Here is a 21,183-nt window from a genome sequence, read left to right as displayed (position 1 = left end):
GACTGTAGCCTGCCAGGCTCTTCTGTCTGTGGGATTCTCCAGGCAAGAATACAGGAGTGGGTTGCCATTTTCTACCCCAGGGTCAGTCCCTGGTGGGGGAACTAAAATCCCACAGGCTGCATGGCACAGTGAAAAAAACCAGGAAAACAATATTGGTGAGTGGAATCCAGGTTCTTTACATGCTGGGAGAGTTGGGCTTCATGGTTTGTCCTGTACGCACGACAGGTTCTGACAACCATCCCAGGACATCCATCGTAGGTGGATCTTTGAGCAATGAGGTGCAGGGCTGGTCACCCCATGGTAGGAAATGATTGTCACATCCACCACTTTGGCCACAAAGGCATCAACTTCAAGGTCGCTGGACTGGCCAGGGCACCTGTCCTGCATCACTGCAGAAGCTGGCAATTTCCAGAGCCCGGGTTTTCGTGCCTGAGGCAAGAAGCTGACCCCCATAAATGTGCGAGCGTGGGAGAAAGTGCTTGCCAAGTCCTGGCTTGAGGGGCATCTGCTCCCTGGGCAGCCCTCCCCGCTCCCCTAGGCATTCAACAAACACAGGGGTGACTGGCTGGGATCGTGTGAACTCATTTGTCTTGACTTCTGATTTTATGACCACATGTGTGAGCAACTGAGAATCTGGAACAAAATGTCCAGGACACTGGGCTGAAATCCTAGAAAATCTCAGGCCAGTGTTGCTGCCACATCAAATAAAGGGGTGCAATGGGCCCTTCCCTCTGGGCTTCCAACAGATCTTGGAAGGACCCCTGGTCTTATGCCCACCCACATGACCCCAACTCACCTTTGTTCTCCAGCCTCCAAGCTGCTGCTCCTTCATCCACTCCCCACCTTCCAAGACCACCTGGCATAATTCTACTCCCACCCCCCCAGTAGCATCCTGCTAAGCATCACCAGCTCTTGGAGGCTCCCCCAGCTAAAAGTAAAACTCTTCTTCCATTTATTCATGATGCTTCCCACGCATTTATGCCTTATTGTGCCTGTGATGTCTTTTCCTCTATAAAGCCTTAAAGTCTTGAAGGCAGACACCATGATTTATTCATGTTGTAACTCCCCAAGTGCCTGGTGCTGTGGCTTCTACAGAAAGGTCCTCAACAAGCCTTTAGTGAATGAAACAGAATTGTCAAAATTTTCCCTTTGTTCCACCCTTTTTTTTTTTTTTAATGTCCCTTGACCTGGAATTTCTCATATGGCAGTGTATGTGCTACCCTCTTCAAAAGGCAGTCAGTGTTTCAGAGGAAAGCTTTTCATCTCTTGCACACAGGCTTCTCAAAACCTTTCCTTGGGAAGCCCGTGTGATGGTGCTCTTGCCTTTTTGTCACCTCAGTGGGATAACCTACTTCTCTTCTGGGGCAGACATGCTCACATTGTACCATCTCTTTCACCAGACACTGGTTCTCTTAAAAGAAAAAAAAAAAAAAAAAAGACCGAGGCACAAAGATGAAAGAACATCTTCCAGCAGAGGTCCCTCTGTTCTCCCCACTCAGGAGCTGGAGGCTGGTCTGAGGGGCGATGTGTTTGCTTGTTGTGGAATGGCCTTTCCTGCCCTTCCTGAATCAGAGGGTGCCAGCCACATCTGTAGGGGGCAGTGGCCTGGGACACAGGGCATCCCTTCCCCCTTATGTGCAAGGGAGACAGCTTGCAGCTTTATTGTTGCTGTTGTTTAGTCGCTCAGTCATGTCTGACTCTTTGAGACCCCACGGACTGTAGCCTGCAAGGCTCCTCTGTCCATGGGATTCTCCAGGCAAGAATACTGGAGTGGGTTGCCATTTCCTCCTCCAGGGGATCTTCCCAACCCGGGGATCAAACCTGGGTCTCCTACATTGAAGACAGATTGTTTTACCCACTGAGCCACCTGGGAAGCCCCTCCAAAGACCTACTGTTTATGTAAGTTGCTCCCCTTGGAATATTAGTCGTGAATGGAATAATATCTTTGCAATGCTCCAAATTTCTTTAAAGAAAAGGAAAAGAAAAGCAGCCCATGAGCTCCGGTCCCCCAGCTCAGGTGTGGAGGTTGGGGCTCCAGGCTGTGTTTGAGGAGTTAGTTCCTGTGAGCACCAGCAAAGTGGGACCTGGGCAAAGCCAGGGAGAAAGGCCCTCTGCTCACTGTCCCTGGCTGCCGGGCCAAGGAGGACTGTGTCTGTGACTACGGAGGTGGGAGAAGCAGCAGATGATGGAGCAGGAGCAGGACTTCCCCATGAAGGCAGGAGGAGAGACTGAGAAAATGATCCATGTTGGTTCTATGGAAGATGCAACATGCCATCTGATTCACCTTCCCTAGCACATTATGACCAAGATGCCTGGAACTGGGAGAGGCAGCAGCCCTGCCCTCCTCGTTGCCTAGCAACAGCCTCTTTCTAATTCCCAGCTGGTCCCAAGGGGCTGGTCTGAATGGGGGGCAAGGGGAGAGGGGGAACAGAGGTAAAATAGCTACCTGGTCTCCATAATAATGAGATGCTCTGGCTCCATCCTGCAAGGGACCTGACTTGCAAATGAATGAGGCACTTAAGGAACCCTTTGTTTTCCTATCTTGAGTGCAGTTCTGCGCTGACTGGAGAATTAGCATTTAGCTTTGCAAGAGGTGTGTGTTTGTGTTTCCAGTTATCTGGAGGCTGATTGGGAGAATGAAAAGCATCTCTGTGACTCATGCTGACCCAGGGGCTCAGTGTGGCTCTTTGGCCTCCTGCTCTGAAATTGAAGACGAGAGCCCTGGTGCTGAATTGTGGAGGACAGAGGAGTTGGACAGGACGGAGTGGCTGAACAGCAACGTCAGTCTTGTGAGGTGTTGAGTGGAGACCAGAGGGTGGAGGGTGCCTGTATTGGCCTCCCAATACTCCACGAGGGCAGAGTGACAGTTTACTAGGGGGACCGCTTTCTGATGCTCCAGTGGTGACCAGCAGTGGAGTGAGTGTAGGCCCACAAAGACCACCAGGGCAGGGGGAACACTGACCCCAGTGTCACACCCATAACAGAGTGTTAGACACAATGTGTGAGCCAGGGTGAGATGACCCTCGAGGGTCGGAGGGGAAGAAGGAAAGAAAGCAGACCCCGGGGTGTGTTGATTTCTGGAACATTTTCTCAATGCCAAGTGCGTGCCAAGTCTGTCACTATGACCTCACTCTCTAGTGTAGACTCCAGGGAGAGAAGCCAGGACCTTGTCCCCAGGTGAAAAGTTGGTGCTCTAGGGCTTCCTTCCCAGTCGGCTCTACTGTAAATCTTTGGCTACAGAGTTCTACACTGAACTGGAACTATGGTGGGAGATGATGGCCAAGGGACGGTCAGATCAGCCTGAGCTGTGACCACAGTGGAGTCATGGAGCAGAAGCTTTGAAGGGCTCCTCCCCCACCCGGCAGCATCTAGCCTTCGTGCATGTGTTTGTCTGGGACGCTCAGCCGCAGCACACTGGTTCCAGTACAGTTCCATAAACAGATCCCTCATAATTAGCCCTGGCGGCTCAACACCTCTGCTGTATCCTGCCCGCTTACCCGCCACGCCTCCTCTTGTTGGATCCGGTTCTAAGTAAACTGTGTTCTTTGAGAGCCATTGCATACAGATGAGTTGGCAGCCGGTCTGAGCTGACCCACAGACTCATAAAAACCAACAGGGCCCCGGGCCCCTTCACCCGTGCCATCCAAACTCTTGGGACCAAAGGTGCAAGGACTCACTCACATCAAGGACCTGGCTGCTCTCTCGGGGACCAAGGAACTGAGCTTTTGTCTCTGCATTCATGCTGGCAATCCATGAGGTAAGCAGAGAAATGCCATATTGCCCCTTTGGGGAAAGAAGAAGTTAATTCTGGTGGAAATTTAGTCTTCATTTCCCCATTTCAAATCTAGACAGGAATGTTCTCTGTTCCCAGATTATAAAGGTGTGATTTTAACTCCCTCACTTGATGCTGTGGGTCTTCTGTCTACAAATGAATGATGAGCCATGAGCTTCGTCCTGGCCACCCTTCGTGGTTCCATAGCCCTGAGTGTCACACCTAGCTCCACTGCCTCCTCCTCGTGGTGGTGGAGACCTACATGGACTTGTGTCCCTGACAGCTTTAGCCCCTGCAAGGGTGGACCTCTCTCTGCCTTTGCTGTCATTTTGGCAGAGGGTAAGGTGCTAGTCCTGGAGGAGGGCACGGCAACCCACTCCAGTATTCTTGCCTGGAGAAGCCCAAGGACAGCAGAGCCTGGCAGGTTACAGTCCATAAGAGTGCAGAGAGTCGGGCACGACTGAAGGGCCTTAGCATGCATGCACACACAGGTGCTAGTGAGATCCACTGTGGAAGAGGCTGAAGCCTTGTTTGAGTGGAACATGTTAGTATTAATAGGATGCTTGGCTTACCTGCACCCAAATGCCTTTCCTTCATTTGATGAAATGTTGCTTGATTCCAAGTAAGTCATCTGGGACCCTCCAGGTTTGTTCAGCGTCAGCCGTATGGGTGCTCTGACGGTGCACGACACCTGTTCCCTGTGCTCCGCTTTCTACGAGCCTGAGAATAAGCAGATCTGCAGTCTCCTTCTCCAAACAACCATGTTGTACAGATGCTGTGCATAGCGGCTCCAAAAATATTTGTCTTTAGCAACTGGCAAGCTTTAGGAAGAATGTGTTTGCTTTTTACTGTAGCTGGGCATGCAAAATGGAGCCAGGCATAGTGACGGGAAGCACGCTGTTTTTGACAAGGACTTAGCTTAGCCTACTGCCAGATGCCCTTTGGTCGTGGGCTTAGCTTGTCTTGCCTTACTCTGGCCTGTTTTTTGAAAATGTATGTTCACTAAGTTGTGGGTGGGGGGAGGGGTGATTTGTGAAGTAATGAACCATTAGAAAAAAAATTTTATTTTAATACTTAAGGCATGAAGATGCTTCCCGCCCCCTTCCCTGTCCCTCAGTAAGGAGGACCTCAAGTCAGCTCAGCTGCAGGCTGAATCCGCAGGTCAGTACAGGGAGCGGATGACTTGTAAATGGTTCTCTGAGCTTTGATGCTGTTGGTGGTGTTTTTTTTTTTTTTTTTTTAATACATAAGATGCTGTAATTGCCAAGAAATGCTCTACAGGGCTGAGACTCAGGATTTCTCAGGCATGTCTTTTTTCCTTTTCCCAGCAATTCATTTTTTTCTTTGCTAGGTTACAAATCTACCCTGGACCTTTTCACAGCTCATTGATTTCCCAAGGAGTCAGCTTTGATCACATGCTTTGCCTCTTACTTGTCCCGTGGTTTCCATGGCGTGAATCCTGCTTAATTCTTCCTCTTAGAGTTCTCCTTGGGATTGCTTATAGGGCCTGAGTTTGACCCAAATCCTACTCCTCTTGGTTCTACAATTCAAGATGCTCATCCCATTTTCTTCTCTTCATTATTGCCCTCTTCATCACTGTTAGTCTTAGACATAGAGACATTTTTTTCCTCATTTGCCTTTCAACAAGCTTAGAATGAGCACCCATTGTGTTCTGGGAGCTCTGCGAAGTCCTGGGAAATTATTGAATAGCCTCTGTTCTCACAGCAGTTACTGTTTAGGGCTTGTGTACATGGAGATAGACTGTTACACTTGAGTGAGGCAAGTGCCCAATGTAGTCATGATATAATCACTGCCTGTGTGGAAGGGTGGTCCTCAGCTCCCTGAGTGGGCAGGATGGGACTGGTAGGGGGCAAGAGGAAGGACATTCCCGAATACGAGGTAGTATTTACAAAAACACAGAGGCATGAGAAAATGTGACATCTTTAGGGGATGTGGAGCTAGTGTGGCTGGGGTGGGTGGATGGGGAGGGGAGAAGAAAGACGAGGCTGCAGAGTGAGCGCCCGTGATGAGGGACCTTGTGTACAAAACCCACAAGAGCAGCACTGTCTTGAAGGCAGTGGGAAGCCACGTGAGGTCGTATTTACAACTTAGAAAAGCTGCTTTGTGTGCAAAGTGCCAGGTGGGTTGGGCTGGGATAAGACAATTGCCGGCAAACCAGTTGGGAAATTACTAAAAGGCAGAATGCACAAGATTTAGGGCACGCTGGCTGCGAGGATGAAGTATAGCCCTGGACATAGGAACCTGAGGGTTAGCTGGTCTCATTCTGGAAATTTCCCTGAAGCCCAAATGATGAGCAAACTTTGAGTAGAAAAAAAGCGTTTTCTCCATACTTACCCTCAAGCACCCACCATGGCCTCTTAGGCCCAGAGGAAATAAGTTAACAGGCTTGGATCTTATGGAAGGCAGGCACCTAGCTGAAAGGCTAAGGGGCTGGCCTTTCAGGGACCCCCACCTCAGAGGTGAAATCCCTGGTCATTTGTTTTCCTCCATCACCAAAATGAGCACCCACCTGTCTGCCGAGAAAGCACGTCTTCAGCAAAGTGAGCCTGTGTTTCCTTCTCCTCACCCCGAGTGCCCAGCTCTAGATGGGGCATTTTTCTAGGTCTCTACTGAGCCTCTCTGTCAACCTTTAGGAGGCAGGGCAGAAAATGTGTCCCTCCCGACTGTGGAGCAAACAGCTGAGACAATATTAGAAATAACAACAGAATCATTGAGCATTAGAGGCCTCTGTAAAGGTTCTAAAAAGGTTACTCTATACACCATTAATTGCTGCAAAGCATTCCCCACTCACACTGAGCAGATGCTGAGATGAGTCTTCCATGTGGGTTTTTCCTATGCATGCATGCGTGCTAAGCCGCTTCAGTCGTGTCCACCTCTGTGCGACCCTATGGACTGCAGCCTGCCAGGCTCCTCTGTCCACGGGATTTCCCAGGCAAGAATACTGGAGTGGGTTGCCATGCCCTCCTCCAAGGGATCTTGCCGACCCAGGGATCAAATCCATGTCTCTTACGTCTCCCGCATTGGGAGTCAGGTCTTTTAACCACTAGAGCCACCTGGGAAGCCCTATTCCTATGAGTCTGTCTATTTTCAGGCTCATTTTGCAGGGAAGCATGGGCTTCCTGGTGGCTCAGACAGTAAAGCCTGCAATGTGGGAGACCCGGGTTTGATTCCTGGATCGGGAAGATCCCTTGGAGAAGGAAATGGCAATCCATTTCAGCACTCTTGCCTGGAAAATCCCATGGACGGAGGAGCCTGATAGGCTACAGTCCATGGGGTCGCAAAGAGTCGGACATGACTGAGCGACTTCACTATGGGCTTCCCTGGTAGTTCAGCTGCCAAAGAATCTGCCTGCAACGCAGGAGACCCGGGTCGATTCCTGAGTCAGGAAGATCCCCTAGAGAAGGGCTAGGCTACCCATTCCAGTATTCATGGGCTTCCCTGGTGGCTCAGATGGTAAAGAATCTGCCTGCAATGCGGGAGACCAGGTTCAATCCCTTGGTTGGGAAGATCCTCTGGAGAAGGGCATGTCAACCTACTCCAGTATTCTTGCCTGGAGAATCCCCATGGGCAGAGGTGCCTGGTGGGCTATAGTGTATGGGGTCTCAAAGAGCTGGACATGACTAAGTGACTAAGCACAGAGCACAGCAAAATGATGAAGAGAAAGGGAGGGTAAGTGAAGTCAGAATTCCTGAGTTTCTTTCCAGCGGGCTACAGGGAACAGAATGATGCTGGTAGGATGATTATTGCTTGCTGGGGTCAGTGGAGGCACTGACATCTCAGGCATGGTCACTCACTCTGGGCCCTCCTGGCCATGAAGGGGAGAGGACAGCATCTGAGTCCATGTGACCCCCATCCTATCACAGCATCTGAGATGCTCAGGGCTGGTCCCACAGGCAGTGAGTCCCTCTGACCCCAGGATCCGCCAAACGTCCCTCCCCGTTTCACTCAACAGGTGGGTGACAGGCCATGGAAAAGTGAGATCTCAGGGCTCAAAATACCTGGAGGAAACAGCTCACTGGACTTTAAGTGCGGACGCACTCATGTCAGAGTAGCCACCTTCAGGGGCCCCTAGGACTTCTCTTCCTGGAGATGAAGTAACTCCTGGGGTCCCCACAAGGACTCAAAGTGTTTCAGCTTAGTTTCTGTGAAGCCTGAGAAGAAGACTATGCCAGAGTATACTTTGTGTTGCAAGTTCAAGCCCAGTTGAGTGAATTTATTCGCATAGAAATTAAAGTTTGCCCAATAGTTAACTGAGGATAGTTGACTACGTTAATCAGTTGCAATGACTCTGTTTGCCACCGTCACTTTCCTCCACATCAGCTCAGCCTTTTCAGAGGTGGAGGTGATGGTCAGCCTGATAAAGGCGTTAAAGAATAGCTCCAAGGGACCATCCATCTGCCTTCATCTCAAGGCCAATAAGATCATTAAAATTATATAGGTTGAGAAGACAAAGTACCAGGCAGTGATGACTTAGTCTAAAGCCAAAGGTAAAGAGAAAGAACCAGGGACTTCCTGGGTGATCCAGTAGCTAAGAATCTACCTTCCAGTGCAGGTGATGTGGGTTTGATCCTTGGTTCAAGGGACAACTAAGCCTGCAAGCCACAAGAGGGTCAGTACCAGGAAAAAAAAAAATCTAAAAAAAGAGAGAAAAGGATCAGACCCTCCCAGTCTGCTCAGTCTCCTGGATTATGTATGATTCATGAGTAATTCTAGCTCTGCTCCAGACAGCAAAAGTGATTTGGCTTGATCAGGTATTAATAGTTCATAATCGTCATGAACAAACAGGGAGCATATGTGGGAACTGGAAAAAAAAGGAATAAAAGCTGCTGCTGCTGCTGCTAAACTGCTTCAGTCGTGTCCGACTCTGTGCGATCCCATAGACGGCAGCCCACCAGGCTCCCCCATCCCTGGGATTCTCCAGGCAAGAACACTGGAGTGGGTTGCCATTTTTTTCTCCAATGCACGAAAGCGAAGTCGCTCAGTCGTGTCCGACTCTCAGTGACCCCATGAACTGTATAGCCCATCAGGCTCCTCCATCCATGGGATTTTCCAGGCAAGAGTACTGGAGTGAGGTGCCATTGCAAAAGCAAATACCTTCAAAAAAATAGATGAAGGAAAAATTCTTGGGGAGACATGTAGGAGGTAAGACCTAGAAAAGTTAACAAGAAACAAAAGATAACCCAAGGTCATGGGGCTCAGAGAAGTCTATTCCCTGCCCCATATGGAGGGTCCTAAGCCATCCTTGCTGGTTTTGTGATGAAGGATGTTCAGAGAATTCTCCCCATCACTGCCAATGCCTTGTCAGAATCCATGAGCAGACAATGGGAGGGAGGTTCTCATCCCTAAAAGCCCCTGGTTCTGTCTGAAGAACACAAAGAAGCCAGAATAATGCAGACAATGGGCAAATTCAAGACCAGCGAGCATCTAAAGATGATCCATATCAAGGAATAGTTCCTTCTCAAAAACTCTAAAAGGATTTTGGCTGTTATATAAAACCCAACCCAGTGCCATTCCCATTAAAAAAAAAAAAAAAGCATGGTAACTAATTTTTTTTTGGGGGGGGGAAGATTTTTATTTTGTAGTGGTGTGTAAATATTGTTCATTTTAGGTGTACAGCAAAGTAATTTAGTTACACACATACATATATATAATTAATTTTAGAGAGTCATCCTAAGGATTTAAATGCTCCAGCTCACTCATGGTAGGAAAGAAGACACTAAGGCCTAAAAGAGTCCAAGACTTTCTAGAACCCACAGGAAAAGCAGAAATCTGAATTCACCGTACAGGGCTTTAGACTGATGACTTCTTCCCTCAAAGTAGCCTGTCATTTTTTCCTAAATTGGTCCTCCTGTGTGTGGTCTGCCCTGGTGGCCATGTGTCTGCCCAGGCTCTAAGCTGCAGTTACCCAAACTCCTAAACACTCACAGAGGTAGGTCACCCCTTAGACTTTAATAGAACGTTCTTTTTGAGTACTCTGAAATACAAACCAGAAATTTCCATATCTTCAGAATTTTCTAATGTCCATCTGCGGCCCCTCCCTCTTTTCCAACTGCACAAACATCAATGTTTCTTGGCTCAGGTTTGGGAATTTCATCTATGGGGGGCAGGGAATATCAATGTGCTACTGTATCCCTAGGGGGCAGATTTAAATATGTAACATAACACCGCTGAAAGCAACAGGCTAAAACGTCTTTGCAGCTGGAACCAGCATCGCTCTCTCAGGTGACTACCCTCGGGGGAGACTCATGCTTTGCTGCCCTTGATTAAATTCTTGGGAGCTTTCTGGCTCTGTCCAGATCTGCCATGTGTCCTTGAGGGGCTTGACAAAGCTCGGAAAGTATGAATAAATATTGCTAGCTTCTCACAGAAAAGAATTCTGTGCAATGTGGCCTTTTGGAGTCCAAGTCACTGACGAGATGCTGGGAGAGATAAGAGTAATCCCAGTCTTGTGCTGGAAGGCACTCGACCAAGTCGGGGACCAGGGGATTCAGAGGCTGGCTGGGAAGGGTGGGCCAGCTGATGAATCATGCTTGGAGCGGAGACTGTCAGAGATAAGTCACAGGAGTGGTCAGAGGATCACCTAGGAAGACCTCTGGGGAATTCCACCACGTGCTGGTCTTTCCCAAAGTGAGAACCCTGTCCCTTCCTTGCAGAAATTTCAGGCTCCTGGGAGTTCAGACAGGAAAGAACAAGGGACGCATGAGTGGGGGCACATTCTGTCTGAAGGGGCTGGGCTTTCCCCTCCCACCCAGTCTATTTCCTGGGCTGCCCCAGTGAGGTGGGGGTGAGGGGGTCAAGGAGAGAACGCTTATCCACTCTCCCAACTGCTCCATCCCTTTTGATGGAGTAGAGAGACATCTGATGTGAAGAGCTGATTCATTGGAAAAGACCCTGATGCTGCAGGAGGAGAAGGGGGCAACAGAGGATGAGATGATTGGATGGCATCAGCAACTCAATGGACCTGAGTCTTAGCAAAGTCTGGGAGATGGTGAAGGACAGGGAAGCCTGGTGTGGTGCAGTCCACAGGATTGCAAAGGATCAGACACGGCTGAGTGACTCAACAACAACAAAAGAGGGTACCTCTGAGAGATTCTAACTCAGAGTGCTTACCTGCACCATTCTGAGCAACCCGTTGAGTCTAGGTTTTCACACTCCTTTGTCCTAAACCACTGGGAGTGAGAGCTGTGTGGACGCTCACCACTGTCAAGATAAGGACAAGATGAAGTCTCCAGGGGAAAGGGGCTGGCTGAGAAGTAGAGAGAAGTGTGTCCTAGGTTTGGATTTTATTTACCTTTTTATTGCACATGCCTTCCTCTGGCCTCTGAAGCTGTTTGTAGTTTTGGATTTTTACAGACAAAGATGCTTCTTTAAGGAACTTCTGAGTGGGAGTGTGGGGAGGGGAGGGAAAAGGGCCCAGGGCAGGCTTGTGCCCAGAGCGATGTGAGCGGAGAGATTCATCACTCAGGGCATGGAGTGGGCAAATTCCTTCCCAGGAGTAGACTCTAGTGACAGTGAAAGAAAGCTGAGAAACAGGCTGTCATTTGAGAAGGTCGATGAGAGATGTGGGCTAAAATTGCTTTCTAACGTGGAGAGGGCTGGTTTTCTCACACCTGCTGAAGGTTAGGTGACAGCAGATTCAAATCTCAGCCTGAGGATGTGGGTTAGGCATCAGGAAGAAGCTGGGTGGCCAGGTGCTGAGCAGCAGGGATGGGTTTCAGAAGGAAGTATTTCTTTACACAGACAGGAACTCACACCTGGCTCTCAGGGGAGGAGTTCGGGGCAGACCCCCTCCAGGTCCTGGGAGGGGGCAGTCACAAGCCCTTCACTCTTGATCTCATGTTCTTGCACCAAGTAGGTGAATCCTCCACAATCCCACTCTCTCTGGTGTTTTGAAGATGCAAGTATCTGCTTCTAAGTTTAAGCCTGGACCACGGAGGAACAGCCGCATCTGACCATCTCCCGTGGCCAAGTTTTTCTTCAAGCAGCCTAGGTCTACCCCATAAATGAGCCACCTCAAAGCTTCCTTCCTGTCCTAGAGATCCCAGAGATGCTTTATCCCCTCACCAGCCCCTCACTGCCTTCTTATTGTTGTTCAGTTGCTCAGTCGAATCCTACTCTGTGACCTCATGCACTGCAGCACACCAGGCTCCCCATTCTTCACCATCTCCTGAAGTTAGTTTGCTCAAACTCATGTCCATTGAGTCGGTGATGTCATCCAGCCATCTCATCCTCTGTCGGCCCCTTCTCCTGCTCTCAATCTTTCCCAGCATCAGGGTCTTTTCCAGTGAGGCTGCTCTTTGCATCATCTAGCTGTTCAGTTCAGTTCAGTCACTCAGTTGTGTCCGACTCTTTGTGACCCCATGAATCGCAGCACGTCAGGCTTCCCTGTCCATCACCAACTCCCAGAGTTCACTCAAATTCATGTCCATCGAGTCAGTGATGCCATCCACCATCTCATCCTCTGTGGCCCCTTTCTCCTCCTGCCCTCAATCCCTCCCAGCATCAGTCTTTTCCAATGAGTCAACTCTTCCCATGAGGTGGCCAAAGTATTGGAGTTTCAGCTTCAGCATCAGTCCTTCCAATGAACATCCAGGACTGATCTCCTTTAGGATGGACTGGTTGGATCTCCTTGCAGTCCAATGGACTCTTAAGAGTCTTCTCCAACACCACAGTTCAAAAGCATCAATTCTTCAGCGCTCAGCTTTCTTCACAGTCCAACTCTCACATCCATACATGACCACTGGAAAAACCATAGCCTTGACTAGACGGACCTTTGTTGGCAAAGTAATGTCTCTGCTTTGTAGTATGCTATCTAGGTTGGTCATAACTTTCCTTCTAAGGAGTAAGCGTCTTTTAATTTCATGGCTGCAGTCACCATCTGCAGTGATTTTGGAGCTCAAAAAAGTAAAGTCTGACACTATTTCCACTGTTTCCCCATCTATTTCCCATGAAGTGATAGGACCAGATGCCATGATCTTCATTTTCTGAATGTTGAGCTTTAAGCCAACTTTTTCACTCTCCTCTTTCACTTTCATCAAGAGGCTTTTTAGTTCCTCTTCACTTTCTGCCATAAGGGTGCTATCATCTGCATATCTGAGGTTATTGATATTTCTCCCGGCAATCTTGATTCCAGCTTGTGCTTCTTCTAGCCCAGCGTTTCTCATGATGTACTCTGCATAGAAGTTAAATAAGCAGGGTGACAATATACAGCCTTGACGTACTCCTTTTCCTATTTGGAACCATTCTGTTGTTCCATGTCCAGTTCTAACTGTTGCTTCCTGACCTGCATACAGATTTCTCAAGAGGGAGGTCAGGTGGTCTGGTATTCCCATCTCTTTCAGAATTTTCCACAGTTTATTGTGATCCATGCAGTCAAAGGCTTTGGCATAGTCAATAAAGCAGAAATAGATGTTTTTCTGACACTCTCTTGCTTTTTAGATGATCCAGCGGATGTTGGCGATTTGATCTCTGGTTCCTCTGCCTTTTCTAAAACCAGCTTCAACATCTGGAAGTTCACAGTTCACGTATTGCTGAAGCCTGGCTTGGAGAATTTTGAGCATTACTTCACTAGTGTGTGAGATGAGTGCAATTGTGCGGTAGTTTGAGCATTCTTTGGCATTGCCTTTCTTTGGGATTGAAATGAAAACTGACCTTTTCCAGTCCTGTGGCCACTTCTGTGTTTCCCAAATTTGCTGGCATGTTGAGGGCAGCACTTTCACAGCATCATCTTTCAGGATTTGAAATAGCTCAACTGGAATTCCATCACCTCCACTAGTTTTGTTTGCAGTGATGCTTTCTAAGGCCCACTTGACTTCACATTCCAGGATGTCTGGCTCTAGGTGAGTGATCACACCATTGTGATTATCTGGGTCATGAAGATCTTTTTTGTTCAGTTCTTCTGTGTATTCTTGCCATCTCTTCCTAATATCTTCTGCTTCTGTTAGGTCCATACCATTTCTGTCCTTTATCGAGTCCATCTTTGCATGAAATGTTCCCTTGGTATCTCTAATTTTCTTGAAGAGATCTCTAGTCTTTCCCATTCTGTTGTTTTCCTCTATTTCTTTGCATTGATCACTGAGGTTACTCTTGTTCTATTCCAAAGGCTCTGGGGCACTTTTCCCCAGGGTGCCAGCTGTGCAGACCCCACCCCTGCCTGGACTATCATCCCCCTCCTCAGCTCTCTAGGGATGCTGTTCTGGGAAGCAGGCCTCTTTAATCCCCTTGTCTGCCTGCTTCACTCTGGACAGAGCTTGGGCAGGAGCTGATGGTGCAGTGGGTGCTGTCTTTGCCAGCTTAGCCCTACGGATGAGGGGACTGCAGGGACGCCAACAGCCAGACCACAAACAGGCTAATTTCCAAATGCAGACACTGTAAAGGCCATGCATATTTTGCTGGTGACTAGAGACCAGATGCTGAACCATTTCCAGGCCCGGCTGTGATGGGGGATGGAGAGAAGGCAAGACGCCTACAGAAAGATGCTAGTCTTGCCTCTGCACTGTGGACATTCCCCAGTCCCCGACCCTGGAGTTCATGAGAGTAACCCTGGGCAGTGGGGCTGTGGCAGGCGGGGTGGGGAGGGGCCCAGGCACATCTCCATGGGTCCTGTGTAACACCTGGTCCAAGGGGAATACCTTCTCTGTTGTTCATATAGAACCTTCTAGAATCCCTGATGTACTACTAGCAAAGAGACTTCCTGAGTTCTTTATGTTGCCTCTTCCTGCAATTCACGTCTACATTGAAAAATTCTTCTGTTTCTTTGAAAAATTCTGCAGTATTTTTATTGAAATATAGTTGATTTACAATGTTTTGTTAATTTCTGCTAAGTGATACAGTTACACACACACACACACACACACACACACACACACATATATATATATATATGTGTGTGTGTGTGTGTTCTCAGCTGTGTCTGACTGTTTGGCACCTCATGGACTGTATCCCGCCAGGCTCCTCTGTCCATGGGGTTTCCCAGGCAATATTACTGGAGTGGGTTGCCATCTCCTTCTTCAGGCAATCTTCCTGAGAGAGGAGCCTGGCGGGCTACAGTTCATGAAGTCCCAAAGAGTCAGACACAACTTAGCAACTAAACAATAACAACATACATAAGAACATTTAAAAAGAAATATATATACATACATTTCTTTTTAAATATCTTTTCCATTATCGTTTGTCACAGGATTTTGAATATCGTATACTATAGTATATTATACAGTGCTATACAATAGGGCCTTGTTGTTTATCCAGTCTATATATAATAGCTTGCTGCTGCTGCTGCTAAGTCGCGTCAGTCGTGTCCGACTCTGTGCGGCCCCATAGACAGAAGCCCAACAGGCTCCCCTGTCCCTGGGATTCTCCAGGCAAGAACACTGGAGTGGGTTGCCATTTCCTTCTCCAATGCATGAAAGTGAAAAGTGACAGTGAAGTCGCTCAGTCGTGTCCGACTCTTAGCGACCCCATGGACTGCAGCCCACCAGGCTCCTCCATCCATGGGGTTCTCCAGGCAAGAGTACTGGAGTGGGTTGCCATTGCCTTCTCTGATAGCTTACATCTGCTAATTTGATTGCTTTTATTTTAAATGGTCCATATGGAGAAGATTCTTCTTTGGAAACCTGATGCACATCGTATCATCCTTTCCTTCAGAGTTCTTCTTGTGTCTAACGGAACCCTCTCTTACTACGATTCTCTTATACGGCTCATCGCTCATCCACTTGGACTCTCCCAAACACTACATCATTTCATTGGCATAATGGCCCGGGAGGTAGGAGTGCTATGATTGTCATTTGACAAACGGGAAGACTGAAGCTGGGTTTGTGCCCATCCGGGAGTGGAGGTAGGCAGGGTCTCCTAGTTCTTCCTGAAATGCTAAAAGTCTCTGAGCAAAACCTTGGGCTGGAACCAGCAGGTGAGGTCAGCACCCCCAGCCTGGGGGAGGACCTGCACACACTTCTCTTGGCATTGCTACCCCCACCATCTTAGGCTTTCAGTGGCCTTCTACTCACTGCTAATGTCAACGTCACCCCTTGTTGGGGCAGCTTTCTCAGCCCTTATCTCCATCTATAATGACCCTGTTTATTTAGTTTCTTTTTGTTATCTGTCCTGCGCTCTCCACCTCCCTGAACACCAATCCTGTTCATGCTTTATCCCCACTCCCAGCCTGGAGCCGGGCGTGTGATAGACTCTCAGTAGATATTTATTGACTGAAGGAAAACAAGGAAGGAATAAGCAAAGAAAGAGCAAGTGAGGAAGGAAAGAGAGAGGGAAACGGAGGGAGGGTCTGTCTCTCCCCAAAGCTCTCCTGCCTCTCCTTCCTGACCTTAGATCAGAATTCACTCAGTCTTCATGGAACTTCTGGTAGGAAGATCCAGGAAGGCTTGGGTTCCCATCTCAGCTCTGCCCACCTGAGCTATTCAACCTCTCCACACCTCAGTGCCCCTACCCCATAAAACAGGGACCATTACACCTATTTCATGGGGTCACTGTGAAGATCGAATGGTCTAGTTTCTGCCAAGCCGCCACCACAGGCTCTTGTACGTGCAAACATGCAACAAGCATGTATTCTTTTCCTTCTGGGTTGATTTCAACCTTCCCACCCCCATCCTGTAAATCACAGTCAAACCCTTCAGTGTGCCTCCAACCGCATTAGAGAGGAGCGCTGCCTGGATGGAATGGAGACCTTTTAGGGAATACACCGCCAGCTTTCCGACCTTGCCACAGAAAGTCACATTGAAAGAGACGCATTTTAATAAGTTTCTTTCAATGGACACATATCACAACAGAGAAAGCAACAGTGAGCTGAATGCATACTTTCTAGGTCTGTGAACTCTGGTTTCCTCTGTGGCTCATTGTTAAGGAGTCCACCTGCAATGCAGAAGAGTCAGAAGTCATGGGTTTGATCCCTGGGTTGGGAGGATCCCCGGGAGGATCCCCAGGAGTAGGGCATGGCAACCCACTCCAGTATTCTTGCCAGGAGAACCCCATGGACAGAGGAACCCGACAGTCTATGGTCCATGGGGTGGCACAAAGTCAGATACAACTGAAACGACTGAGCCCAGCACAGCTCTGTGACCTTGGGTTGATAACTTGGCTTCTCTGATCTTTTTCTCCTCTACCTGGGGAAAGTTGTCAGAGTGAGGAGAGAGAGACTGCAGGCTATTTCTATAGCCGAAGCAAGAGTGATGGTGGTTTGGACTACAGTGGGGTTGGAGAAGATGGAGCCCAGAGAGCAGAGAGGTTCTGTATTTTGTAGGAAGAGCAGAGAAGATTTGCTGATGGATTGACTGTGGAGATGAGAGACAGAGAAGAATTGAGATTGAATGAAGTTTTCCTTGATGGTTGTGCCATTGACAGAGCTGAGGAAGGCACAAATTCAACAACATAAATATATAATAAGCTGTAGCTGGTGCTAAGAAAGAAAAGGGGATTCTAGAGACATTCTTGGGGAGTAGAATTTAGCCCAAGATGCCCAGTGGAGATGCACTCACATGCCTACCCAGGGGTCACAGGACTGACCCCCCGCTAAGAGTGTTCAGAGGAAGGACATGCCAGGCGTCAGTCATAGCCCTGCACCCCAGCTGCCTCTGCTTCTGGAAAGCTGGTCACGCTAACCTCAGAGGAAATTCAATTGGCCTGGCATAATTAGATCTTCGTGGTCTAATCTAATCTGATCGTTTTATGGGCAATGTTTTTCTTTTTGATCTTCAGTCCTTTCCCCCCAGCTTTGTTATTTTTCCCAAACAGCCAAATAAACAAAGTCTTCTCCCTTTGGGCTTCTTATGTACAAAAATGCTCCTTGCAGGCCCCCTTAAAGCAACCCAGAGCCCACTGCCTCCTCCTCCCAGATATTCTGAGGGGAGAGCCTTCTTGAAGAGCCAGGGAAGACAGGGCTAGCAGAGGCAGAAGAACATTTCCCACGGCTGGCATCTCCCCCAGGCGGCACACACTCCCGCCTCTGCATTTCCTCTGCAGCTCAAGGGGCCCTTCCGAGTCTGTCCTTGGGTCTGGCAGGAGAGCCGGCCACCTGCTCAAATTCAGACCTGGGAGTTCCAATTATTCCCCAAATGCCAAGTCAACCTCTGGCCGTCTCTTCGAGGAGGCTCCTCATCTCTGCCAGGCACGGAAGGAAGCTGATCTCATTGAGGTTTCCACGTTCTGGATCCGCTATGGGGTGCTCTTACCCTGGGTTCCATCTCAGCCTGAGAAACAGGCGTTCTTAACTCCATGTTCATGGAGAACACTCTGGTTCAGAGAAGCAAAGCCGTTTATCCTGTTCACAAGTGGAAGGAGTAGGCTTTAAATCAAGTCCATATCACCGTACAGCCTGACCTTCACTACCACAGGGACACCTGTTCATCCCCATCTTTGCTTTGCCAACCCCACCCGCTGTCTGCAGTGATACTCTAGTCTCAGCACCCATGGCTTGGGCCCCAAGACCCCACAGACCCACAGCCCGCCAGGTGCCGGGGAGCTGGCATTCTAGTCAGTGCTAAGCCCCTGGTCCATCTCTTGGCAATTCCTAGTGGCAGTCCTTCTGGCTGATCCCGGCAGCAGTGCAAGGGAACCCCAGTGCGGGGGACCTGACCGGAACTAAAATGGTGTTGTGAAAATCCATCGATGAAAATCCATCGATGAAAAGCTTGGCAGTGTCATGGGCAGGAAAAGTAAACCAGAAAACAGAGGTTTTGGCTCTGCAACTTAGGGCTGGGCAGAGCAGCAAGATGGAAAAAAAAAGAAAGAGGAAGGAAGAAAGAAACAAACAGCTCACAGTAAGCTCCAGGGTCTGTATGACTCCTAAACTTTTCTTGGTGACTTTCTGTTCTATTTTTCTCCAGGTTTAATCGATTACCTTGGGAAATTTGCCCTGTAAAACACAGGCAGTTGGCTCAGACGGGCATCCGGGCAACGCAGAGCTGGAATTCAAGTCTGACTCCAGATCCGGTGTTTCAAGCTCAGAGAGTCGGGGACACCTGCGTGTGCTCTCCAGGTAGACTGGCCTCTTTTTGGTTAGAAATTAGCATTCATCACAGGACGGGGGCTGTACTTTAGTTTCTTTCCCCTCAATATATCATTTATTTATCATGGTCCAGGCTTGGTCCTGATGGTGCATCATCAAAGAGGTCATTGCAATCTGTAGAGAGAGAAATGGCCCGTGTTCCAGAAGCATATAGGGAAATCCCACCTGGGGCCTGAGAAAGGGGCCAGGCCAACCTCCAGAGTGTCCACAGTAGGCAGTTTTCTGTCTCTTCCTTGAGAGGCCCCCTGAATTAGGACTCCACGCAGCTCTCCCCATAGCTATCACCGAGGAAACAGCCAAGAACCCCACCCATGCTTCAGCCCCCCTTCTCCACCCTCCTCCATGTGTGTGCAGGCCCAAGGGAAGGAATACTATGGGAATGTGGGGCCAGGAGGGGTCTATATGGTCCTGTGGGCTTCTGGCTAATCTGTGAGGTCGCCACATCTCCAGAGAGGTTAGTCTAAGTAAGAATTTTATAGCTCAGGTTACTGACTCCAAGAACAGAGCAAGGACCATGGGCAAGGAAAAATATTCCAGAAAACAATGAAGATTAAAAATTTACCACGTGCAGGGGAGGGCAGGAGGGAATGGAGCTGAGTTCCTGTGAGTGTGAGAGAGAGGGTCAGGGAGTGGGGGTGGGCGTGGCCTGCACAGTGGGCCTCCGTGCAGCCTGAGAAGCTCAAGGTCCCGTGCATCCCATCAGACAGCGTGAGTCCGTGCGCCTTCCATGCTTCGAGGACAGCAGACCCGGCTCCCAAGCCAAGTCTTTGGCTGGACTTCCAGCCCTGAGAGCTGTGTGGGAGAGTGGACAGAGCTGACAGGCTTCAGACTGAACTGCCAGGTCAGGGGCACAATGCGGGGAGCCCAGGTCAGGGTGGACGGCGGGGCGGTATCTCACTGTGCCTCGGCTGCTCCACTGACCACCACTGGCCGGGGTGGCAGGGCCGAGGATTTGTCCCGCATGTGCTGGGAGAGGCGCGGTCCCCCCTTTTGCCGCCAGAGCCTGTGTTGAGGGGGAGGATCAGCAGAAGCATCTTTCTGTACCTCCAGGCTCTTGTGACCAAGGAAATATTTTGGATGTGGTACCTCCAGAATCACCATGGCCACGTGCTGTAGGAGGAAGGGGCCAAGTTCAGCTGAGGACCCCATAAAGGCCCAGGGGGTGCTTCTGTCTGGCGCTTGAGGAGGGAGGAATGGGATTAAGAAATGGAGAGACGGGACGTGGATGGTGGACAGTTTCCTGAGTCCCCGCCAAGCAAGAGGTCCTTGATGTGGATTTTCCCTGTACAAATTCTATTGAAATAATACAATAGGATGTGATAGGATATGTTACGATATAATACAATACGATATGAAGGCATGCATGCTCAGTCGCTTCCGCTGTGTCTGACTCTTTGCAACCCTACGGACTGTAGCCCACCAGGCTCCTCTGTCCAGGGGATTCTCCAGGCAAGAATACTGGAGTGGGTAGCCATGCCCTCCTCTAGGAGATCTTCCTGACCAAGGGATCAAACACATGTCTCTTACATCTCCTGTATTGGCAGGCAGGTTCTTTACCACCTTGGAAGCAATACCGTATAATTCCCATACATGCAATCCATCCATCTAAAGGGTTTCTGGTATAGTCACAAAGTTGGGCAACCATCACCACCAACAATATTAGAACTTTTTCATCACCTCAAAAAGGAACAAGGTACCCATTAGCAGTCACTCTCCACTTCCCTTCCCCACCCCTACTGAGAGCTACCAATCTAACTATCTCTGTGTCTAGATTTGTCTATTTTAGACATTTGTACAAAGGGAATAATATTATATCTGACTTCTTTCACTTAACACAATGCTTTCAAGGTTTTTCCACATTGTAATATGTATCAGTAATTCATTCTCTTTTTATGGTTGAATAGTATTTCACTGGGGGCTTCCCTGATGGCTCAGATGGTAAAAGTCCTATCCGTAATGTGGGAGACCTGGGTTTGATCCCTGGGTTGGGAAGATCCCCTGGAGAAGGGAACGGCTACCTCTTCCAGTATTCTGGCCAGGAAAATTCCATGGACAGCGGAACCAGGCAGGCTACAGTCCATAGGGTCACAAAGATATGACTGAGTGACTCACTTTCACTTTTCAATATTTCATTGTATGGACAAACCTCATTTATTTATTGATTCAGCAGTAGATGGACATTTGTGTTTAACTTTCTGGCTGAGACGAATAATGTCCTACCAACATTGGTGGAGCGGTTTTTGTGCGGATGTGTGTATTTTCCAGTGAATCCCCCGGGCAACAAATAGGTGTTATAATCACCGATTTATTAGGAAAAGTTGCAGCTCAGAGTGGTTAAGTACCATTTCTGAGATGGAAAAGCTTCTTGTGATTGGGT

General features: G+C 48.9%; 1 protein-coding gene across 2 annotated transcripts in view; it reads left to right on the top strand.

The window, feature by feature from the left end:
* The first annotated feature begins 3,409 nt into the window (after nucleotides 1-3,409).
* KCNJ1 (potassium inwardly rectifying channel subfamily J member 1) overlaps nucleotides 3,410-21,183 on the top strand; it is a 33,760-nt gene continuing 15,986 nt past the window's right edge. The window contains exon 1 of one of the 2 annotated variants that reach the window (XM_060404264.1): nucleotides 3,410-3,757. In XM_060404264.1, coding sequence (XP_060260247.1) covers nucleotides 3,740-3,757 — 18 coding nt within the window. In that variant the 5' untranslated portion in view covers nucleotides 3,410-3,739. Of the gene's footprint in view, nucleotides 3,758-18,628; nucleotides 18,777-21,183 lie in introns of those variants that run through there. The other variant, XM_060404265.1, reaches the window with a different exon arrangement.

Source organism: Ovis aries, chromosome 21, assembly GCF_016772045.2.
Source record: "Ovis aries strain OAR_USU_Benz2616 breed Rambouillet chromosome 21, ARS-UI_Ramb_v3.0, whole genome shotgun sequence".
NCBI classification, from domain to species: Eukaryota; Metazoa; Chordata; class Mammalia; order Artiodactyla; family Bovidae; genus Ovis; species Ovis aries.
Note: the sequence above shows the minus strand (reverse complement) of the source record. Positions and strands in the feature narration are given on the sequence as shown.